At 44.5% G+C, this 16799-nt stretch overlaps 1 protein-coding gene across 1 annotated transcript in view; it reads right to left on the bottom strand.

Moving 5' to 3' along the window:
* LOC123347828 (cytosolic phospholipase A2 gamma-like) overlaps positions 1 to 16255 on the bottom strand; it is a 57228-nt gene extending 40973 nt beyond the window's left edge. The window contains exons 1-2 of the mRNA XM_044985018.1: positions 15913 to 16255; positions 3384 to 3496 (exon numbers count right to left, since the gene is read on the bottom strand). Of these exons, the coding sequence (XP_044840953.1) occupies positions 3384 to 3496; positions 15913 to 16255 (456 nt within the window). The remainder of the gene's footprint in view (positions 1 to 3383; positions 3497 to 15912) is intronic.
* Positions 16256 to 16799: the final 544 nt, after the last annotated feature.

The following is a 16799-nucleotide window of genomic DNA, read 5'->3' as shown; positions in this document are numbered from 1 at the left end:
ATAGGAATAATAACTTACTGCTCAGTTAAGTGTTTTTTGCCAACTCTCTCTCTGACTTTGTTACAACATATTTTTCCAAGTTTTTCCAAGATTTCCTGGGCTTTTATACACTTTCCCCCAAGATAATTCCATTATCTTTTTTTAAATACATCAGAAGCCTGCTAAACAGTCAGTGGGGTCACTTTAGCACCTTAGAACTGTCAAGAATGATTAGGCCATTGCGGAAAAAATAAATAATGTTTTTTCATCCGTCTTTACAGCTGAGGATGTGAGGGAGATTTCCCAACCTGATAACAAATCTGTTTCCAGTGGTCTGTACTGGGACCAGTACTATTAAACATATTTATGAATGATCTGGAAAGAGGGGTAAGTAGTGAGGTGGCAAAATTTGCACCTGATACAAAACAACTTAAGATAGTTAATTCCAAAGCAGACTGTGAAGAGTTTCAAAGGGATCTAACAAAACTGGGTGGACTGGGCAAGAAAATGGCAGATGAAATGTAATCTCGATCAATGCAAAGTAATTCACACTGTAAAACATAATCCCAACTATACATATAAAAAGATGAGGTCTAAATTAGCTGATGCCTCTTAAGAAAGAAATCTTGGAATCACAGTGGATAGTTCTCTGAAAACATCCACTTAATGTGCAGCAGCTATCAAAAAATACTAACAGAATGTTGGGACTTATTAGGAAAGTGATAGATAATCAGACAGAAAATATTATATTGTTTTTATATCAATCTTTGGTTCATCCACATCTTGAAAAAAGATAGATATTGGAATTAGAAAAGGCACAGGAAAAAAAGGAATCAAAATGAACAGGGGGTTGGAACAACTTTATATGAGGAGAGATTAACAAGGCTGGGACTTTTTATCTTGGAAAAGAGATGAAAAGAAGGAATATGATAGAGGGCTATAAAATCATAACTGGTGTCGAGAAAGGAAAGGAAGTGTTATTTACTTCTTCTCATAACACAAGAACTAGGGGTTACCAACCAAAATTAATAAGCAGCAGGTTGAAAATATAAGGAAACATTTTTTCACAGAGTTCACCTGTGGAACTTCTTGCTGGAGGTTGTTGTGAAGGCCAAGACTATAACTTTTTTTTTTAAGAACCAAATAAAGCCATGCAGGATAGGTCCATTAATGGCTATTAGCCAAGATGGGCAGAGATGGTGGCCCTAAGCTCTCTTTGCCTGAAGCTGGGAATGGGCAACAAGGGCTGGATCACTTGATGAATGCCTGTTCTGTCCATTTCCTTTAAAGCACCTGGCATTGACCACTGTTAGAAGACAGGATACTGGGCTAGGTAGACTATTGGTTTGGCCCGATATAGCCATTCTTATGTTCTTCTGTTTGTGCATTGTGTAAAAATTTGAGTAATGTAACAATTTTATGGCTTATGCTTCAGATACGGTTCAATGACACAAACAGATCCAGTATTCACATAGCAATTGTGCCCACAAGCAGCAAAACGAAGCAAACATCACTGTATAATTCTTCCTTCCATAAATTTGTAACTCAACCTGCAAAAATATAAGAAAACAAAAATGCAAGGCCCTATACCTTAATACATACTGTGCATTTATTTCTGTGAATTGCTATATCTAATCCCTCTAATTCGTAACTGTTTGCACCAAATTTGCCAGCCAGACCTTCTTTTGTACCTGCTCAGCCATTTGTCTCTTTGGTGTTAAGAGGAACTCAGGAGTTTTCATAACTCAGCTTGTTATTAATTTAAAGAGGTTAATGGGATAGCAAAGAAACAATTAGCAGTGTCCACTGACAGTGAATCATTTAGCCAGGGCTACTATACCGGCCCTTATAGATGGAAGGCTGACTACAATTGGGGCCATAAGTACTGTAGCTTCATTAATTCTTCTATAATCAATTGTGGGACACCATCTGCCTTCCGGTTTCTGTACAGGCTAAATTGGGGAGTTGTAGCAGCTCCCCAGTCTGGCATGTTTTGTTTTTCTGAGGGAAAATTCACTTTTTGACAAAATCACAACAAACAACAAATAACAAAACCTTTCATCTGCAACCAAAACAAAACAAAAATCTGAAATGTGGCTATGATGCCTCGTGGGAGTTGGCTTGCGGGTCATTCTCCTCTATGGACCACGTTCCCTGGGCAGACTGATCCCAAGATGCACCTCTTACTGAGCCACTAGGGTGCATAATGGGTGTCCTTGGCCATGGTGCATCATGGGAGATGTAGTTCAGCTGGGGAACATGGCTCATTGGGCAGATTAGGGGCATGAGATTCCACTGCCTACAGCCCCAAGGTAGTACTGAGCTAATCTTTACAAATTAAAAAAATATCATTTCGGGGTATTTGGTTTTAGAATGAAACATCCACATTTTCCAGTTGTTTTTGTGAAAATGTTCATTTAAAAAAACCCAACAAGAACAAAAGCAACCCTTATGCTGAAATACAAGGGGAAAAAGTGAGTCTCATCTTTCAATTTTCTAATTTTTTTCAGAAGTTGATTTCCTCAGCTATCCATATCAGCTGCACTGATCTGTGGTTCAGAAAGCCAACTGACATGCACACCATTATGCAAGAATGAGGCAGCATCTTTCAGTGCAGGCCCAAGTGCTGATAATACAATACTTTCACCTGGAAGAAAACCTGAGCCCCTTCCACAGGGCGAAGCTTCAGAAAAGGGCAAAGGATTTAAAGGAATTAAACCATTCAATTTAAACATCTGACAGCCCCTTTTGAATAAAGTGGCATTCCTCCCTCGGGATTGCTAACAGGCATCCTGGTCAGTTAATGTGGGGAACGCACAAACCAGTCAGGAGAACCATGCCACATGAAGAAACAAGCTAAACACAAGACTGTCATGCCCTTATTCCAGCCAGAGAGCCATTATTCACATTAATAATTTGTGAGGCAGTGAGAGTGAGTGAATAGAGCACTGGAGAGCAGGTCAGCATACCTGGGTTCTAATGACTCCTTTGCCTCTGTTTAGTCCCCCACCTCCTGCCTGTTTAGATTATAAACTACTCTAGAGCAGGAGCTGTTTCTTACTGTCTATGTAAAGGACCTGGCAGAGTGTGGCCCAGACCACAGCTATAGTATCAATAATACTCCAATACAATAACAGGGAGTTATTGGAACAGTGCAAGGACCAACTCCAGCACACTAAGGCAGCTATACCCCCCCCCAGCTCAGATACAACCCCAAAATAACATGCCAGAAAGCAATTTAGCACTAAGATAAAGATGTACTGATCTTTACAATATCCCCCCTTTAGTTAAATAAGAACTTTAAGCAATAATTCCTAGGAATCCAGATAGTCTTCCATCTATGAAGATTTCCAAGTTGGTCTGCCTGCTCCAGTCCTATATTCAGTCATGGAGACAACACTCACAGTTGTATCTAGATTATCAATAAGTGCAAGATTCATGTCCTCTAGGTCAGGTCTATCCACTGTGGACAGAATGTTTGTTGAAGATGGTAGTGTGTTGAGATCCTGGGAACATTCTGACAAAAAAAAAATCTTTATGCTGAAATTAATGAGAAAAAGTGAGTCTCAGCTTTCAATTTTCTAATTTTTTTTCAGAAGTTGATTTCCTCAGCTATCCATATCAGCTGCACTGATCTGTGGTTCAGAAAGCCAACTGACATGCACACCATTATGCAAGAATGAGGCAGCATCTTTCAGCACAGTCCCAAATGGTGATAATAGAATGCTTTCACCTGTAAGAAAACCTGAGGCCCTTCCGCAGGGCAAACTTTCAGAAAAGGGCAAAGGATTTAAAGGAATTAAACCAGGGATCGGCAACCTTTGGCACACAGCTCACCAGGGTAAGCACCCTGGCGGGCCGGGCTGGTTTCTTTACCTGCTGTATCGGCAGCTTCGGCCAATCATGGCTCCCACTGGCCACAGTTCACTGCTGCAGGCCAATGGGGTCTTGGGAAGTGGCGCGGTATGAGGGATGTGCTGGCCGCCACTTCCCGCTGCCCTCATTGGCCTGTATCACTAAACCACCGCCAGTGGGAACCTGCGGACGTGGCAGGTAAACAAACTGGCCCGGCCCGTCAGGGTGCTTACCCTGGTGAGCCGCATCTGAAATGTTGCCGATCCCTGAATTAAACCATTCCAATGCCACCTCATTCAAACAGCCCCTTTTGAATGAGGTGGCATGCCTCCCTCGGGATTGCTAACAGGCATCCTGGTCAGTTAATGTGGGGAATGCACAAACCAGTCAGGAGAACCATGCCACATGAAGAAACAAGCTAAGCACAAGGCTGTCATGCCCTTATTCCAGCCAGAGAGCCATTATTCACATTAATAATTTGTGAGGCAGTGGGAGTGAGTGAATAGAGCACTGGAGTGCAGGTCAGGAGACCTGGGTTCTAATGGCTCCTTTGCCTCTGTTTAGTCCCCCACCTCCTGCCTGTTTAGATTATAAACTACTCTAGAGCAGGAGCTGTTTCTTACTGTCTGTGTAAAGGACCTGGCAGAGTGGGGCCCTGACCTCTGCTATAGTATCAATAATACTCTAATACTCGCACAGTGAGTTATTGGAAACAGGCTGGGCCAGGCTGGGTTTCTACCAAGCCTGGAAGTTGAGAGCAAGAAGGGTCTTTAGGAGGAGATCTGAAGTCACTCCGCAGAGAGAAAGGGAGTTGGCTAAGGACAAAGAGGAGGTCTAAGGTCTGGTGAGAAACAGATGGCTGAAGTAGACACGGGGAGTAGAGGAAGCTCAGGCTGGTGAACTCAGAGGTGGTCCAGGAGATAGAAAGGTGAGGTAGGAAATAGCCCAGAGTATCAGCAACAGGATCTGAGATTGAGCAGACCATGGTTGCTGGTCATAGGGTCCCTGGGCTGGAACCTGGAGTAGTGTGCATTGCAGGTTCCTCTTACCAGCTACTGGGAAAGTGGCTCTGGACCTGGCTTGGACTGGAAGACTGCCTGACATGGCATACAGACAGCTTGTCCAGTGGGACTTTGACACCCCAGAGAGAAGGACTACATAGTGACCTGGCCATAGGGTTGAGTCACAACGAGGAGCACCTTGAGACCCAGAGAGACAGAGAGGCCATGGCGAGAGCAACTGCTGGGATGGGGTGCCAGACAAAGTGAGTGCTAATCCTCAGACCCAGCCACAAGGCAGCACTCCAGTGGTGAGTGAACCCCATTACATCATCTCCAACACCTGATCTAGAAGTCCCAAGTTTGGTCCAAGACTTTGGATTTGGAACCCAGTTATTCTTTTGGCCTTCACAACATCCCCTGGCAACAACTTCCACAAGTTGACTGTGCATTATGTGAAGAAATACTTCCTTATGTTTGTTTTAAACTAAGATGACCAGATACCAAGTGTAATAAATCGGGACGGGGGTGAAAGGCAATAGGTGCCTATATAAGCAAAAGCCCCAAATATCGGGAGTGTTGCTATAAAATCGGGACATCTGGTCACCCTGTTTTAAACCGGCTGCCTGTTAATTACATTGAGTGACGCATAGTTCTTGTGTTATGTGAAGGAGTAAACACATCCTTATTCACTTTCTCTGCACCAGCCATGACTTTACAGACCTCTCTCATATACCCCCTCAGTCATCTCATTTCCAAGCTGTGCAGTCCCTGTCTTTTTATTGTCTCCTCATAAAGAAGCTCTTCCATATCCTGAATTATTTTTGTTGCCCTTCTCTGTACCTTTATATCTTTTTTTAGCTGGGGCAACCAGGACTGTGCATCAGACTCCTTTCACGTTGATATTGTTTCTTCTCTCTATGCCTCAGTTTTTAAACCTTTAATGTTGTTGTGTTTGTTCATTTGTTTGTTTGTTTTGCAGTGGTGGGTTTTGAGAAGGGATTTGAAGCAGGAGAGAAGGCTGTAGGTTTTGGTAAATTGAAGGCATGGGCATTTCCTTAGGTTTCTCATGCCAATACAAAGGGAAGTTCTGCTGAGCTGTCTTGAGACCTTCCCCTGACCTACGCGAAAAGGTGGGGAAAAAAAGAAGCCCTTGGCATGTATAGTCTTGCGAAAAGAAGACTGGGGGTGCACCTGATAGTCTACAAATATCTTACAGGCTTATAAAGAGGACATAGATCAAGGGTTCTCCATGTCCACTGAGGAGAAAAATCAAGAAGTAATGGGCTTAATCTCCAGCCAGGGAGATTTAAGTTAGATAGTAGGAAAAAGCTTTCTAACTATGAGGTCTCAGACTAACTACCAGAGTCATGACTTAACCACCAAGCTATGGACTATTCTCTTAGTCCCTCCTTTTGAAGTTGTTCTCTTGCATGTAAATAATTAAATATGCAGTAGGCCAGATATAAAGCAAGAAAGACTTCACAGTGTCGTGGTTAGGGCATGCAAGAGTGGTAGGAGACCCTGTTCAAGTCCCTTCTTTATATTGCACAGGGATAGGTATTCTCTCCTAACTCCCTGGAGAGGTTCTAACATAATTGTGTGCATCTAGGTGCTACAACTTTACCATGGAACAGCAAATACCAAAAGAAGCAAGATAAAGTTGCATGAGCTGGCATCTCTGCTGTTGCAACACTCACTTTCTAACCCTAACTTTTGAAAGGTTGCTCACTCATTGTGCTGCTTAAATGAGAGCCAGGCCCTTCAGGACAACTGACCTCGACTATGGAGCCTGAAAGTCTGTCTCTAAATGCATAATTCACCCAAACAGAGATTCATGTGGAATAACAAATACAGTTGAAAAGATCATAATTTATTCCATCAGCCATTCAGATGGAAAAAGGAGGTGACATCTTTCGAATGAACAAATCAATACAAATTAATCACTCAGCCACACTGCTTCATTTTCACCTGGATTAGCCAAATGGCGAGTCTAAAGGAATCATAGGCCCTCTACAGATCAACTCTAACCACTTCCATTTTGTTCTATCCAAACCAAAACCAGCGATGTTTTCTATGGGAGGTCTGAAATGTACGGACTGGCATCCATAGGGCCTGCTCTATCTCTTTGTTTCTCAGGCTCTGTAGGAGGGGACTGAGCAGAGGTGTCAGTCCAGTGCATCAGACAGAGAACACTTTGTTACAGGCCCTCAGCTGGTTGTTTTTTGTTAACATATAAACAATCATGAGGGTCAAGTAGAAAATCAGTCAGGGAGACTGGCCAGCCTCCGGGGCAGCATGATCAAGGTGTAGCATAGCAGTGACATCTCTGCCTAATGCCAGCGAAGGTTTTACAGCTCAGAGACGGGTGCCGGCCGGCACTTGGGCGCTGAGCAACCTGGTGGCGGAGCTGCTTAGCATTCTGGCTTTTGTGAATCCCATTCTGAGGTGCCCATTTCCCACCATTCATTGTTCAGAGATCCTGATTGTTGAACTCAGGCCTGGTGAGACCCACTGATTTTCTATATGCCTCAAAGTTAAGCGCATCAACACTGCTTCTTCACGCCACATCGATGTTACAGAGAAATATGGGCAGGGTAAGTGGGCCCACAATGGCGGCCTCCCTGAGGAGTGCGCTCTTGGGTGGTCGAAGAAGTCTATGAATAGCAATGGAATTGGGTTTGCCCTGATCCTCTCAGCCATTCTGGCTGTGGAGCAGAGATGTTGCTTGGCACAGGCACTCATACAGTGCTGGTATGGGTTGAATAATCCCAGGGCCCTGTGGTCTGTGCATGGAATTCAGAGCACACACAGACCAGTGGCTTCTAGCAGCCCCTTACCAAGCAGAACCCAGGATGCCTGTGGAGATGGATTCACAAACTTTCTTAATTCACATGCACAGCTCCCCATAAACCTGGAAAGCAAGCTGTGGTTGTGGACACTCTCAGCGGGGTGAGGGCCGTGAGAATAGGCTCAGGCTGGTTTTGGGAGGACGTGTGGCAAGACCAGTCTAGGGTCCCTGAGTTATGTTTGGTACCACCAAATCTACCGAAGGAGGCCCAGACTGGAGTGGGCCGGCTCAACACAGTCCATTGATCCAGCTACCAACTTGCTGGTGTCTGGGGTAACAGAACTGACCTGCCAGAAAGCTTTCAGAGAACAATACTGGAGGGTGCTCATGATAATGCAGCAGCAGAACACCTGGGGTATGAAAAGACACTGACACATCATTTTGCACGAGGGTGTCTGCAGATGTTAGGACTAGGTACTCTCCTGTCTTACCTATCAAGTCTGGAAAGTATCAGTAAGTGGAGGCAGAACTCCACTGGGGGAAATGCTCCAACCTAAATCACACAGATCGACTTGAAATCCCCGCTACCAGAGGCTACCAGTCGAAAATTAGTGTCTGCTTCTAGTGAACAATGCCTTCTCAAGGTGTGTGGCAGTACAGACATGGACAGATAGAAAGACTGAGACAATCAGATAACTGATTAAATCTGTAATGTTACAGTTCCACGCACCCAGCTGCTTTTGAGGTGCTCAGGTGAAGGAATTTGAAGCTTAGATCTTACAGACGGTTTGGCCTAAAACTGGCCCTGGCTGCATTGACAGCTGTGGAATTGCTTCTGATCTGCTCCTGCCTGAGAGAATAAGCATATCCAGATTGTCAATGATATAAATTATCCTCATGAGTAATGTTGTCTGTTTGCTGAGTGCGTGCTGAGGACCAAAGCCTTGTGGGAAGCTCATATTTCATTATTAGTATAAGCTACTCTCTGATGGTCACCACCAAAGTATCTGAGAACCTTAAGAAAATTCAGGATGGGAAACTGAGGGTTCAATCAGAAATAAAGTTGGGAAATTCAACAGAATCTAAACAAGTAAAAACTGAATTTCACTGGCATATGAGTGATAACTTCCTTACATAGCCCAGCCAAAGCGACTTCTCAAATGTGACAGAGAAAGCTTTTGTCAAAGCCAGGAACAGAATTAGAATCCTGTCCAAGTAGTCAAGGATGAAATTGCGAGGGGGCATAATAATTCTCATGTCATCAGTTCTTGACAGAATTCTGCTCTGGATAAAGTCATTCTGGACTAGCCCTATTTATGTGTAAGGTTTTTTGTCGTGCCCTTTACGAAAGTTTCTGTACCCCTTCACCAATATCGATTAAACTGTTTTCAGAATGTCCATTTCAGCTGTGATAATGTGATTATTCCTGCCTTACAGATGTGGACTGGAGGCACCATGACTGAAAAAAGACCCCAACTAAAAAAAAGTTGGAAAAAAATTTCAAAATTGTTGAAAAATTCTGGTTTGGAGTATTTTAAATAAAAAAATCATATTTTTTTCAGTTGAAAATGACCTTTCGTTTTTGAAATTCAATGTAATTTATATTAAGGGAAAAGTTTTAAAAGTTCAAAATCAAAATGAAACATTTCAAATGAATTGAAATGAAATGTTTCAATGGATCTGAACTGATTATTGTGGTGAGGTATGTTGATTTGCAAAACATTTTGAGATTTTGACTATTTGTCTCGATTTGAGACAGGAAAATGTTGGAAATCTCCAAAATTCTTGCAAAATGAGAAAACCATTTCCCATGTAGCCTGATTTATATGTGTCTTCTGATGAGTCTGAAGGATGCCTGGCAGACCCATTAAAAAAGATCTGCATTTGATGATGTTACTGCACATTTACATGGAGGTTAGAATCTGGCCTGTTATTTATAATGGTGAGTTTTTTATTACTTGTTAATTTGCAAATAATTTATCTTGTGCTGTGTGTAACAATAACACTTTACAATGTCTTTCCTTCCACTTTGTGGGCCTCAGTGCTAGAAATAGCCCAGCTTTGTTCCACTGGCAGCTGATTGTTCCACAGTAAGTGAGAGTGCAAAGGACTAAATTCACAAAGGGACGTAGGCTATTTCTACACTGAAAATGCTACAGCAGCACAACTCCACTAGAGGCAGCAGCTAGGTCAATAGAAGAATTCTTCCATCTACCTAGCACTGTCTACAGCAGGGGTTAGATCAGCATAGCTACTTCTCTGCTGATATATGTTTTCCACGTAGACCATCACTTCGGTGCTGAGCATCACTGCATCTAAATTTTAGGTGCCTTAAAAATCAGTGGGATCCAAAAAGCCTGAGTTAGGTGCCCAGGCCCCTATGCAATGAATGGGGAGGGATAGACGCCTGAGAATGGGATCCATAAAAGCCAGCACCCACTGGGAGCTGACCCAGGTAGCACATGGAAGATGCCAAGGAGGGGGCAGTGTGCTGTCTCTGCCCCTCTCAGGTCGTTCAGCGCCTACCTTTGCTTAGGATGCTCAGTTCTGAGCCCTTTCTTTGAGTTCGAAGCCTAGCGTATTTCTAGCAAGAAGCCGGGGTGGGAGGAAGAGGACTGCCCCTGTGCCACAGCTGAGACCACTTCGTGGGAATGCAGGACAACCCCTCTTCAAGTCCCCGCTCTGTCTGCGGGGGAGAAGGGATTTCAGCAGCAATCTGCCACCTCTCAGGGCAGGTCCGGCTCTACCATTTTTGCTGCCCCAAGCAAAAAAAAAAAAAAAAAGCCGCCCAGACTGTGCCGCCCCAAGAATGGACGGAATGCTGCCCCTTAGCATGTGCTGCCCCAGGCACATGCTTCTTCCGCCGGTGCCTGGAGCCAGCCCTGCTCAGGGGAGTGCCTGGACCACTGGGCTGTGAGCTATTCAGACATGGAGCTTCCTCAGTTGCTCCTACTCAAGCTGTTCCACTGGGCCTGAATAACAAAAGGTTACTGGGACCTCATTCTGGGCCCCTCCCTTCCTAGCTAAATGCTCTGACCACCAGGCTACTTTATGTCTTTCCTGTGATTAGTTAGAAATCAGTGCAGTGTTTGTGAATACATTTATGAATGTTATGGCTGTGCAGAAATCTGGAAAAGTTGAACCAAGAGCAACTAAAAAATAGCATCTCCCTGAAGTCTGCAGAGACCCAGAGCCAATCTCCCTGAGAGGGAAGCGTCCCTGAGTCTGATGCAGTAACATCTACCTGAGTCTGCAGAGGGCCTGAAATCACTCTACGATGGAGAAATTTTGTTCTTGACAAATCCATATTTTTGTGAAAATCCCTTTCTCAGAACTTTTTCAAAAAGTTCTAATTTAGGCATCTTTGAAAATCCATCCCATTTTGTTCCCATTTACTGTGAACTATTAGGAAGCCATGAGACCTACCCAGGAGATTTCTAATGCATTGTAGGCTTTATTTATTGACTGTTCAATGGACAGCATAAAAGAAGGTTGTGCCATGTTATGGGGGGGAGGGATAGTGGTTTGAGCATTGGCCTGCTAAACCCAGGGTTGTGAGTTCAATCCTTGAGGGGGCCACTTAAGGATCTGGGGCAAAAATTGGTCCTGCTAGTGAAGGCAGGGGGCTGGACTCGATGACCTTTCGAGGTCCCTTCCAGTTCTAGGAGATTGGTATATCTCCACCTATTACAAACCTCCCAGGGCTAGTGATAAAGAAATTAATTAGCAAAAGAAGAGGATCCCATTACAAATAAGAGGCCAGGATATGAGCTCAGTGAGAAAACAAAGGACCAGCTCCCCTCTGCCTGCTGGGGAGAAGGGATTTGAGCAGGGACCTGCCATATCTCAGGTGGCTGCTGGAACCACTAGACTGTGAGCTATTCAGAGACGGAGCATCCTCAGTTGCTCCTCCTGAAGCTGTTCCACTGGGGCTGAATAACAAAAGGGAAAGGGGGCAGGATATTGGGGCCCTCCCTTCCTAGCTAAGTGCTCTAACCACCAGGCTAGATAGTCGTTCTCATGCCATATCAGGGCAGGTCTACACTACACACTGGCTCATCCATTGGCCTTCAGTGGAGTGAGAGGGTACGTCTACACTACGGGACTATTCCGAATTTGCATAAACCAGTTTTGTAAAACAGATTTTATAAAATCGATTGCGCGCGGCCACACTAAGCACATTAATTCGGTGGTGTGCGTCGGCGGTCCGAGGCTAGCGTTGGCTTCTGGAGCGTTGCACTGTGGGTAGCTATTCCCTAGCTATCCCATAGTTCCCGCAGCCTCCCCCGCCGCCCCTTGGAACTTCCGGGTTGAGATCCCAGTGCCTGATGGGGCAAAAATCATTGTCGCAGGTGGTTCTGGGTAAATGTCGTTAGTCACTCCTTCCTCTGGGAAAGCAACGGCAGACAAGCATTTCGCGCCTTTTTCCCCTGGATTGCCCTGGCAGATGCCATAGCATGGCAATCATGGAGCTTGTTTTGCCTTTTGTGACTCTCACCGTATGTGTACTAGATGCCGCTCACAGAGGCGATTCAGCAGCGCTACACAGAAGCATGCTTTTGCTTTTGCATGACAGCAGAGATGGTTACCAGCCATATTGCACCATCCAAACCCTTCCATAAATTGGAACTAAGATGATCATGGCTACCAGTCCTTTTGTACCATTTGCTGCTGTCATAAGTGTCCCTGGCTGCTCTTAGCCAGGGGCGCAAAAGCCAAAATTGGGAATGACTCCCTGAGTCAATCCCTCCTTTTTGGTATCTAAAAATAGAATCAGTCCTGCCTAGAATATAGGCAAGTGTACTAGATAACCACTGTATCATAGAACCAGAGAGCACAGCTGCTCTGTGTCAGATCCTGCAGAAATTATGATCTGTATGCTATTCACAGGGGGTGCTCCTGTAACAACACCACCTGTTCATTCCGTTCTTACCCCAGCCTTCCTGGGCTACCATACCATTGTCCCCCCACTTGTGTGATGAAGTAATAAAGAATGCAGGAATAAGACATGGTGACTTGTTAGTGAGAAATGAGTGGAAGGCAGCCTCCAGCTGCTATGATAGTCCAGACAGGACATTAAGCAGTGTGTAGGAGAGAAGCCCAGCATCCCTCTGCTAGTCCAGGGGCAACTGAATCTTTTCTTTACACATGAAGGGTGGGGGCTGATGGAGCTCAGCCCCCTGTTGCTATGATGACAATGGTTACCAGACATATTGCACCATCCACCACCAGAAAAAATTAGGGCCAGGCGCCCTTGATCGACCTGACGGATGCTAGTCAGCATGATTACTGCCCCATGTGCCAATAGGCTGATGACGAGGACGGTTACCAGTCCTTTTGTACCATCAGCCACCCATGGCAGGGGGGGAGTGATGATGTTGGTGTTGACGGCTGCAGCATCGTGTCTATCTGCAGCATTCAGTAAAGATAGGGTGACATGTAAAAGAGTCAGAGGATTGTTTTCCCTTTCGCTTCTGGGGGTGTGTGTGGGGGGTGAGTAGATTGCCAAGCTATGCCCTGACCCACCGCGGACACTGTGTTTGACCCTAGAAGCATTTGGAGCTCAGCCAAGAATGCAAATACTTTTCGGAGGCTGCAGGAACTGTGGGATAGCTTCAGTCCTCCAGTCCATGAGCGTCCATTTGATTCTTTGGCTTTCCGTTACGCTTGTCACGCTGCAGTGCGCTGAGTCCCTGCTATGGCGTCTGTCTGGAGATTTTTAAAAAAGGATTCTGAATTTCATCTTCTGTAACGGAGCGCTGATAGAACGGATTTGCCTGCCCTTACAGCGATCACATCCGCATGGTCCGTGCTGGAGTTCTTTTTTTATTTTGATTTCGGACTGCATCGCCACCCGTGCTGAACGGAGCTCCACGCTGGGCAAACAGGAAATATTCAAAAGTTCGCGGGGCTTTTCCTGTCTACCTGACCACTACATCCGAGTTCAGATTGCGGTCCAGAGCGGTCACTGGTGCACTGTGGGATAGCTCCCGGAGGCCAATGCCGTCGATCAGCGTCCACACTAACCCTAATCCGATATGTTAATACCGATACTAGCGTTACTCCTCTCGTTAGGGAGGAGTACAGAAACCGGTTTAAAGAGCCATTAAAATCGATATAAGGTGCCTCCTAGTGTGGACGGTTGTGGCGTTAAATCGGTTTTACGTTCCTAAAACCGGTTTAAACGCCTAGTGTAGACCAGGCCAGACTGATTTTACACCAGATGGGGGATCTGGCCAATTGACTCCAAAGAAGCCGATGATTTAATCCAGCTGGGGAGCTGAAGTAGGATTCTAGCCCTTGTGGTTGGAGAGAAAAGCTGGAAAAGTGACCCCTACATGCTCAGGAGCCAGAAGATGAATAAACCTCCACCCAACATTGTATATTTTCTTTTGTTTTGTTTATAGCTCATCATTCTTAAGCCATTCTCATCCCTTTTTTCAGACCATCTCATTACGTTTTCTGAGCTTGCCTTTGGGCCAGTTTCCGCTGGGATCACGCGGTGTGATTGCAGCTGGTGTGGCCAGTCCCCAGCGCGCTTTACTTTAGCTACCAAGTGCTGGAGCGTTAAAGCCACGGCAGCACACACTTCAGCACACACTTGCCATGCAAGGAAGATCACAGGACTCCGAGTGGGCTCCTCCAGCCTACGCTGAAGCAGACAGTGCTGCAGCGCCATTGCTCCGGTACCTGAGCGAACTAGATTAAAGCTGACTCAGGCGTGTGTGCACAAGCTGCAGTCAAACCCCATGATTGCAGTGCAGACACACCCTTCACTGCAGCGTTAGTTTGTGGCCTAACTTGAGCGTCACTCGAGCTGTGGCTTTTGTCTCTTGAAAAAGATACATGTTTTTATTGTAAAACCCTTCAATTGTGGGGTTTGTAACTGTACCTTGGATTTTTCAATGGCAGAGCAGTATCGCTGGATTATCTTCTTGTATTCTGGGCAAAACTTAAAAAAACTAAAGTAACACTATTTTAAAAGAACTCCTTTAACCAGTTTGAAAGCTCTAACAGGTCTTCTTACATTTTATTTTAGTATTTTAAAGCCCTACTTTGCATGAGGGTTTTGTCTAATACTGCTATTCCCTGGGGACTTATTTCTTCACAATTCACATTCCTGTAAACTATTTTTACAGGAGGGTTTCTTACTCTGCAAGGCATTCAGGCAAAAAATAAATAAATAATCAATACAATTACTTAAATCTTTCCATACGTTGTATCACAGAGATGATAGTTATTTAGTGATGGAAATTAAGTAAATGGCATTTTTAAAAATGTAAACCATGAAAATGTACATCAGAAATAATCTCCATAAATGAAGGCTGGGTTGCTTCAATGGTCCTTGATCATGTGCAAAGGACAGAAGGGTTTTATTTAGCATCACCTCTTGCAATTGAGGTGCCTCCTTGACCATCCCTGACCATCCTGGCTAATAGCCATTGATGGCCTCCATCCTCTGTTACTCTTCCAAGGGTTTCACTGTACTGGGATGGTCTCAGGAATTCCCTGAGGACCCGACACCTTTGTCTCATAAGTGACTGACACAAGCAGTTCAAACACACAAAGCCTCTTATTAACACAAAAATCCCTATTGCAGTTAGCTAGAAGCACCTCAAACCGCAGTGACATACAATCAGAGGTAATGCTGAATGGGCAGCTTCCGATGGCCAGTCATCTGCAGGTCATCTGGGGAGAATCATTTGTGACCACGGCTCTTGCTAGCAGTTCTCAATCAGTGTCTTCTCTCTCACTCCCTCTCTCTCTCCTGCTTTGGTTCCCTGGCTCTTGTTTATTTTTATAGTTAGGCCTTCGGACACGCACCAACATTGTGGTTAACCACGTGCTGCTGCGCTCCATGTCATGACCTGATGCTTTACCACTTATTGTTATTTTTCCACAAATTTGTTAATTTTTTTGCTCCGACTGGCCGTCTAAGTGACTTGCACACTTTCAGTTAATGGTGGTAAAGGTTTAAAAAAGCAGTAACATTTGTTTTCCATTATCATCCCCCAACTGATCTCGGGTTTTTTTGCCCAGTTATACTTTTGACCTCCACAACATCCCTAGCAATGAGGTCCACAGGTTACCTGTGTATTGTGTGAAGAAGTACATTTTCTTTGTTTGTTTTAAACCTCCTGCCTATTAATTTAATCATGTGACTCCTAGTTCTTGTGTTATGTGAAGGGGTAAGTAACACTTCCTTTTTCACTTTCTCCACACCACTCATGATTTTATAGATCTCTATCATACTCCCTCTTAGTCACCTCTGTTCCAAGCTGAACAGACCCAGTCTTTGTAATCTCTCCTCGCAGAAGAATAACTGCGTGATGCAGTCCCTGAAGGACATTGTCCTGTCCTCCACCAAGAATCCAGCCAGCAACCTGGAGGCAATGACTGAGGTGTAGCAAGTATACAGGAAAGACAAGTTCCCCAGAAAGAAGTACATGGGGGTGTGAAGCTGCTGATCAGTCACAACTAGCACAACAATCAGAAGGTTCCCAGACATGGTCACAATGTAGATCACCAGAAACAGCAGGAAGAGAAGGGTCTGAAGCTCTGGAGTATTCCAGAATCCCAGGAGGATGAATTCTGTGACATAAGTTTTATTTCCCCCTTCTGCATCTGCCATGGGTTTTGTCTAGGGGAAAACCAAACAAACTCTGAAGGATCATTTGGAAAGCAAGGAGTTAAATGTTCATATTTTGACATCACCCTATTCCACACGTGTCCTTCTGGGTACGTTTAAAGTCTGTCTGGAAAAGATCAAATCTTCAAACTGAATTTGATATTTTTGGAGAGTGTGTTGCGCTCTATTTCAGATCAAATCACAAGAAGAAAGAAAGAAAGAAAGAAAGAAAGAAAGAAAGAAAGAAAGAAAGAAAGAAAGAAAAAGAAAGAAAGAAAGAAAGAAACCAGATCTTCTCTCACCAGACCTCCAGATATGTCCTTGTTCTACCATCCCTTTTAACTTTATTCAGTATTTACTTAAGAAGAGGTTTTAAAAAAATTGTGGCTTTCTCTACACTGCACTGTCATCATTAAAACTTTTGTCACACAGGGGTGTGAACAAAACATCCTCCTGAACGACAAAAGTTTTAATGACGAAAACTGCCAGTGTGGACAGTGCTTTGTCGGTGGGAGCTACTCTCTCGTTGACGAAGCAACCGCCCCTC

The sequence above is a fragment of the Mauremys mutica genome, chromosome 13 (genome assembly GCF_020497125.1).
Source record: "Mauremys mutica isolate MM-2020 ecotype Southern chromosome 13, ASM2049712v1, whole genome shotgun sequence".
In the NCBI taxonomy this organism is placed as follows: domain Eukaryota; kingdom Metazoa; phylum Chordata; order Testudines; family Geoemydidae; genus Mauremys; species Mauremys mutica.
The sequence above is the reverse complement of the archived record's forward strand: the minus strand, read 5'-3'. Positions and strand labels throughout refer to the sequence as shown.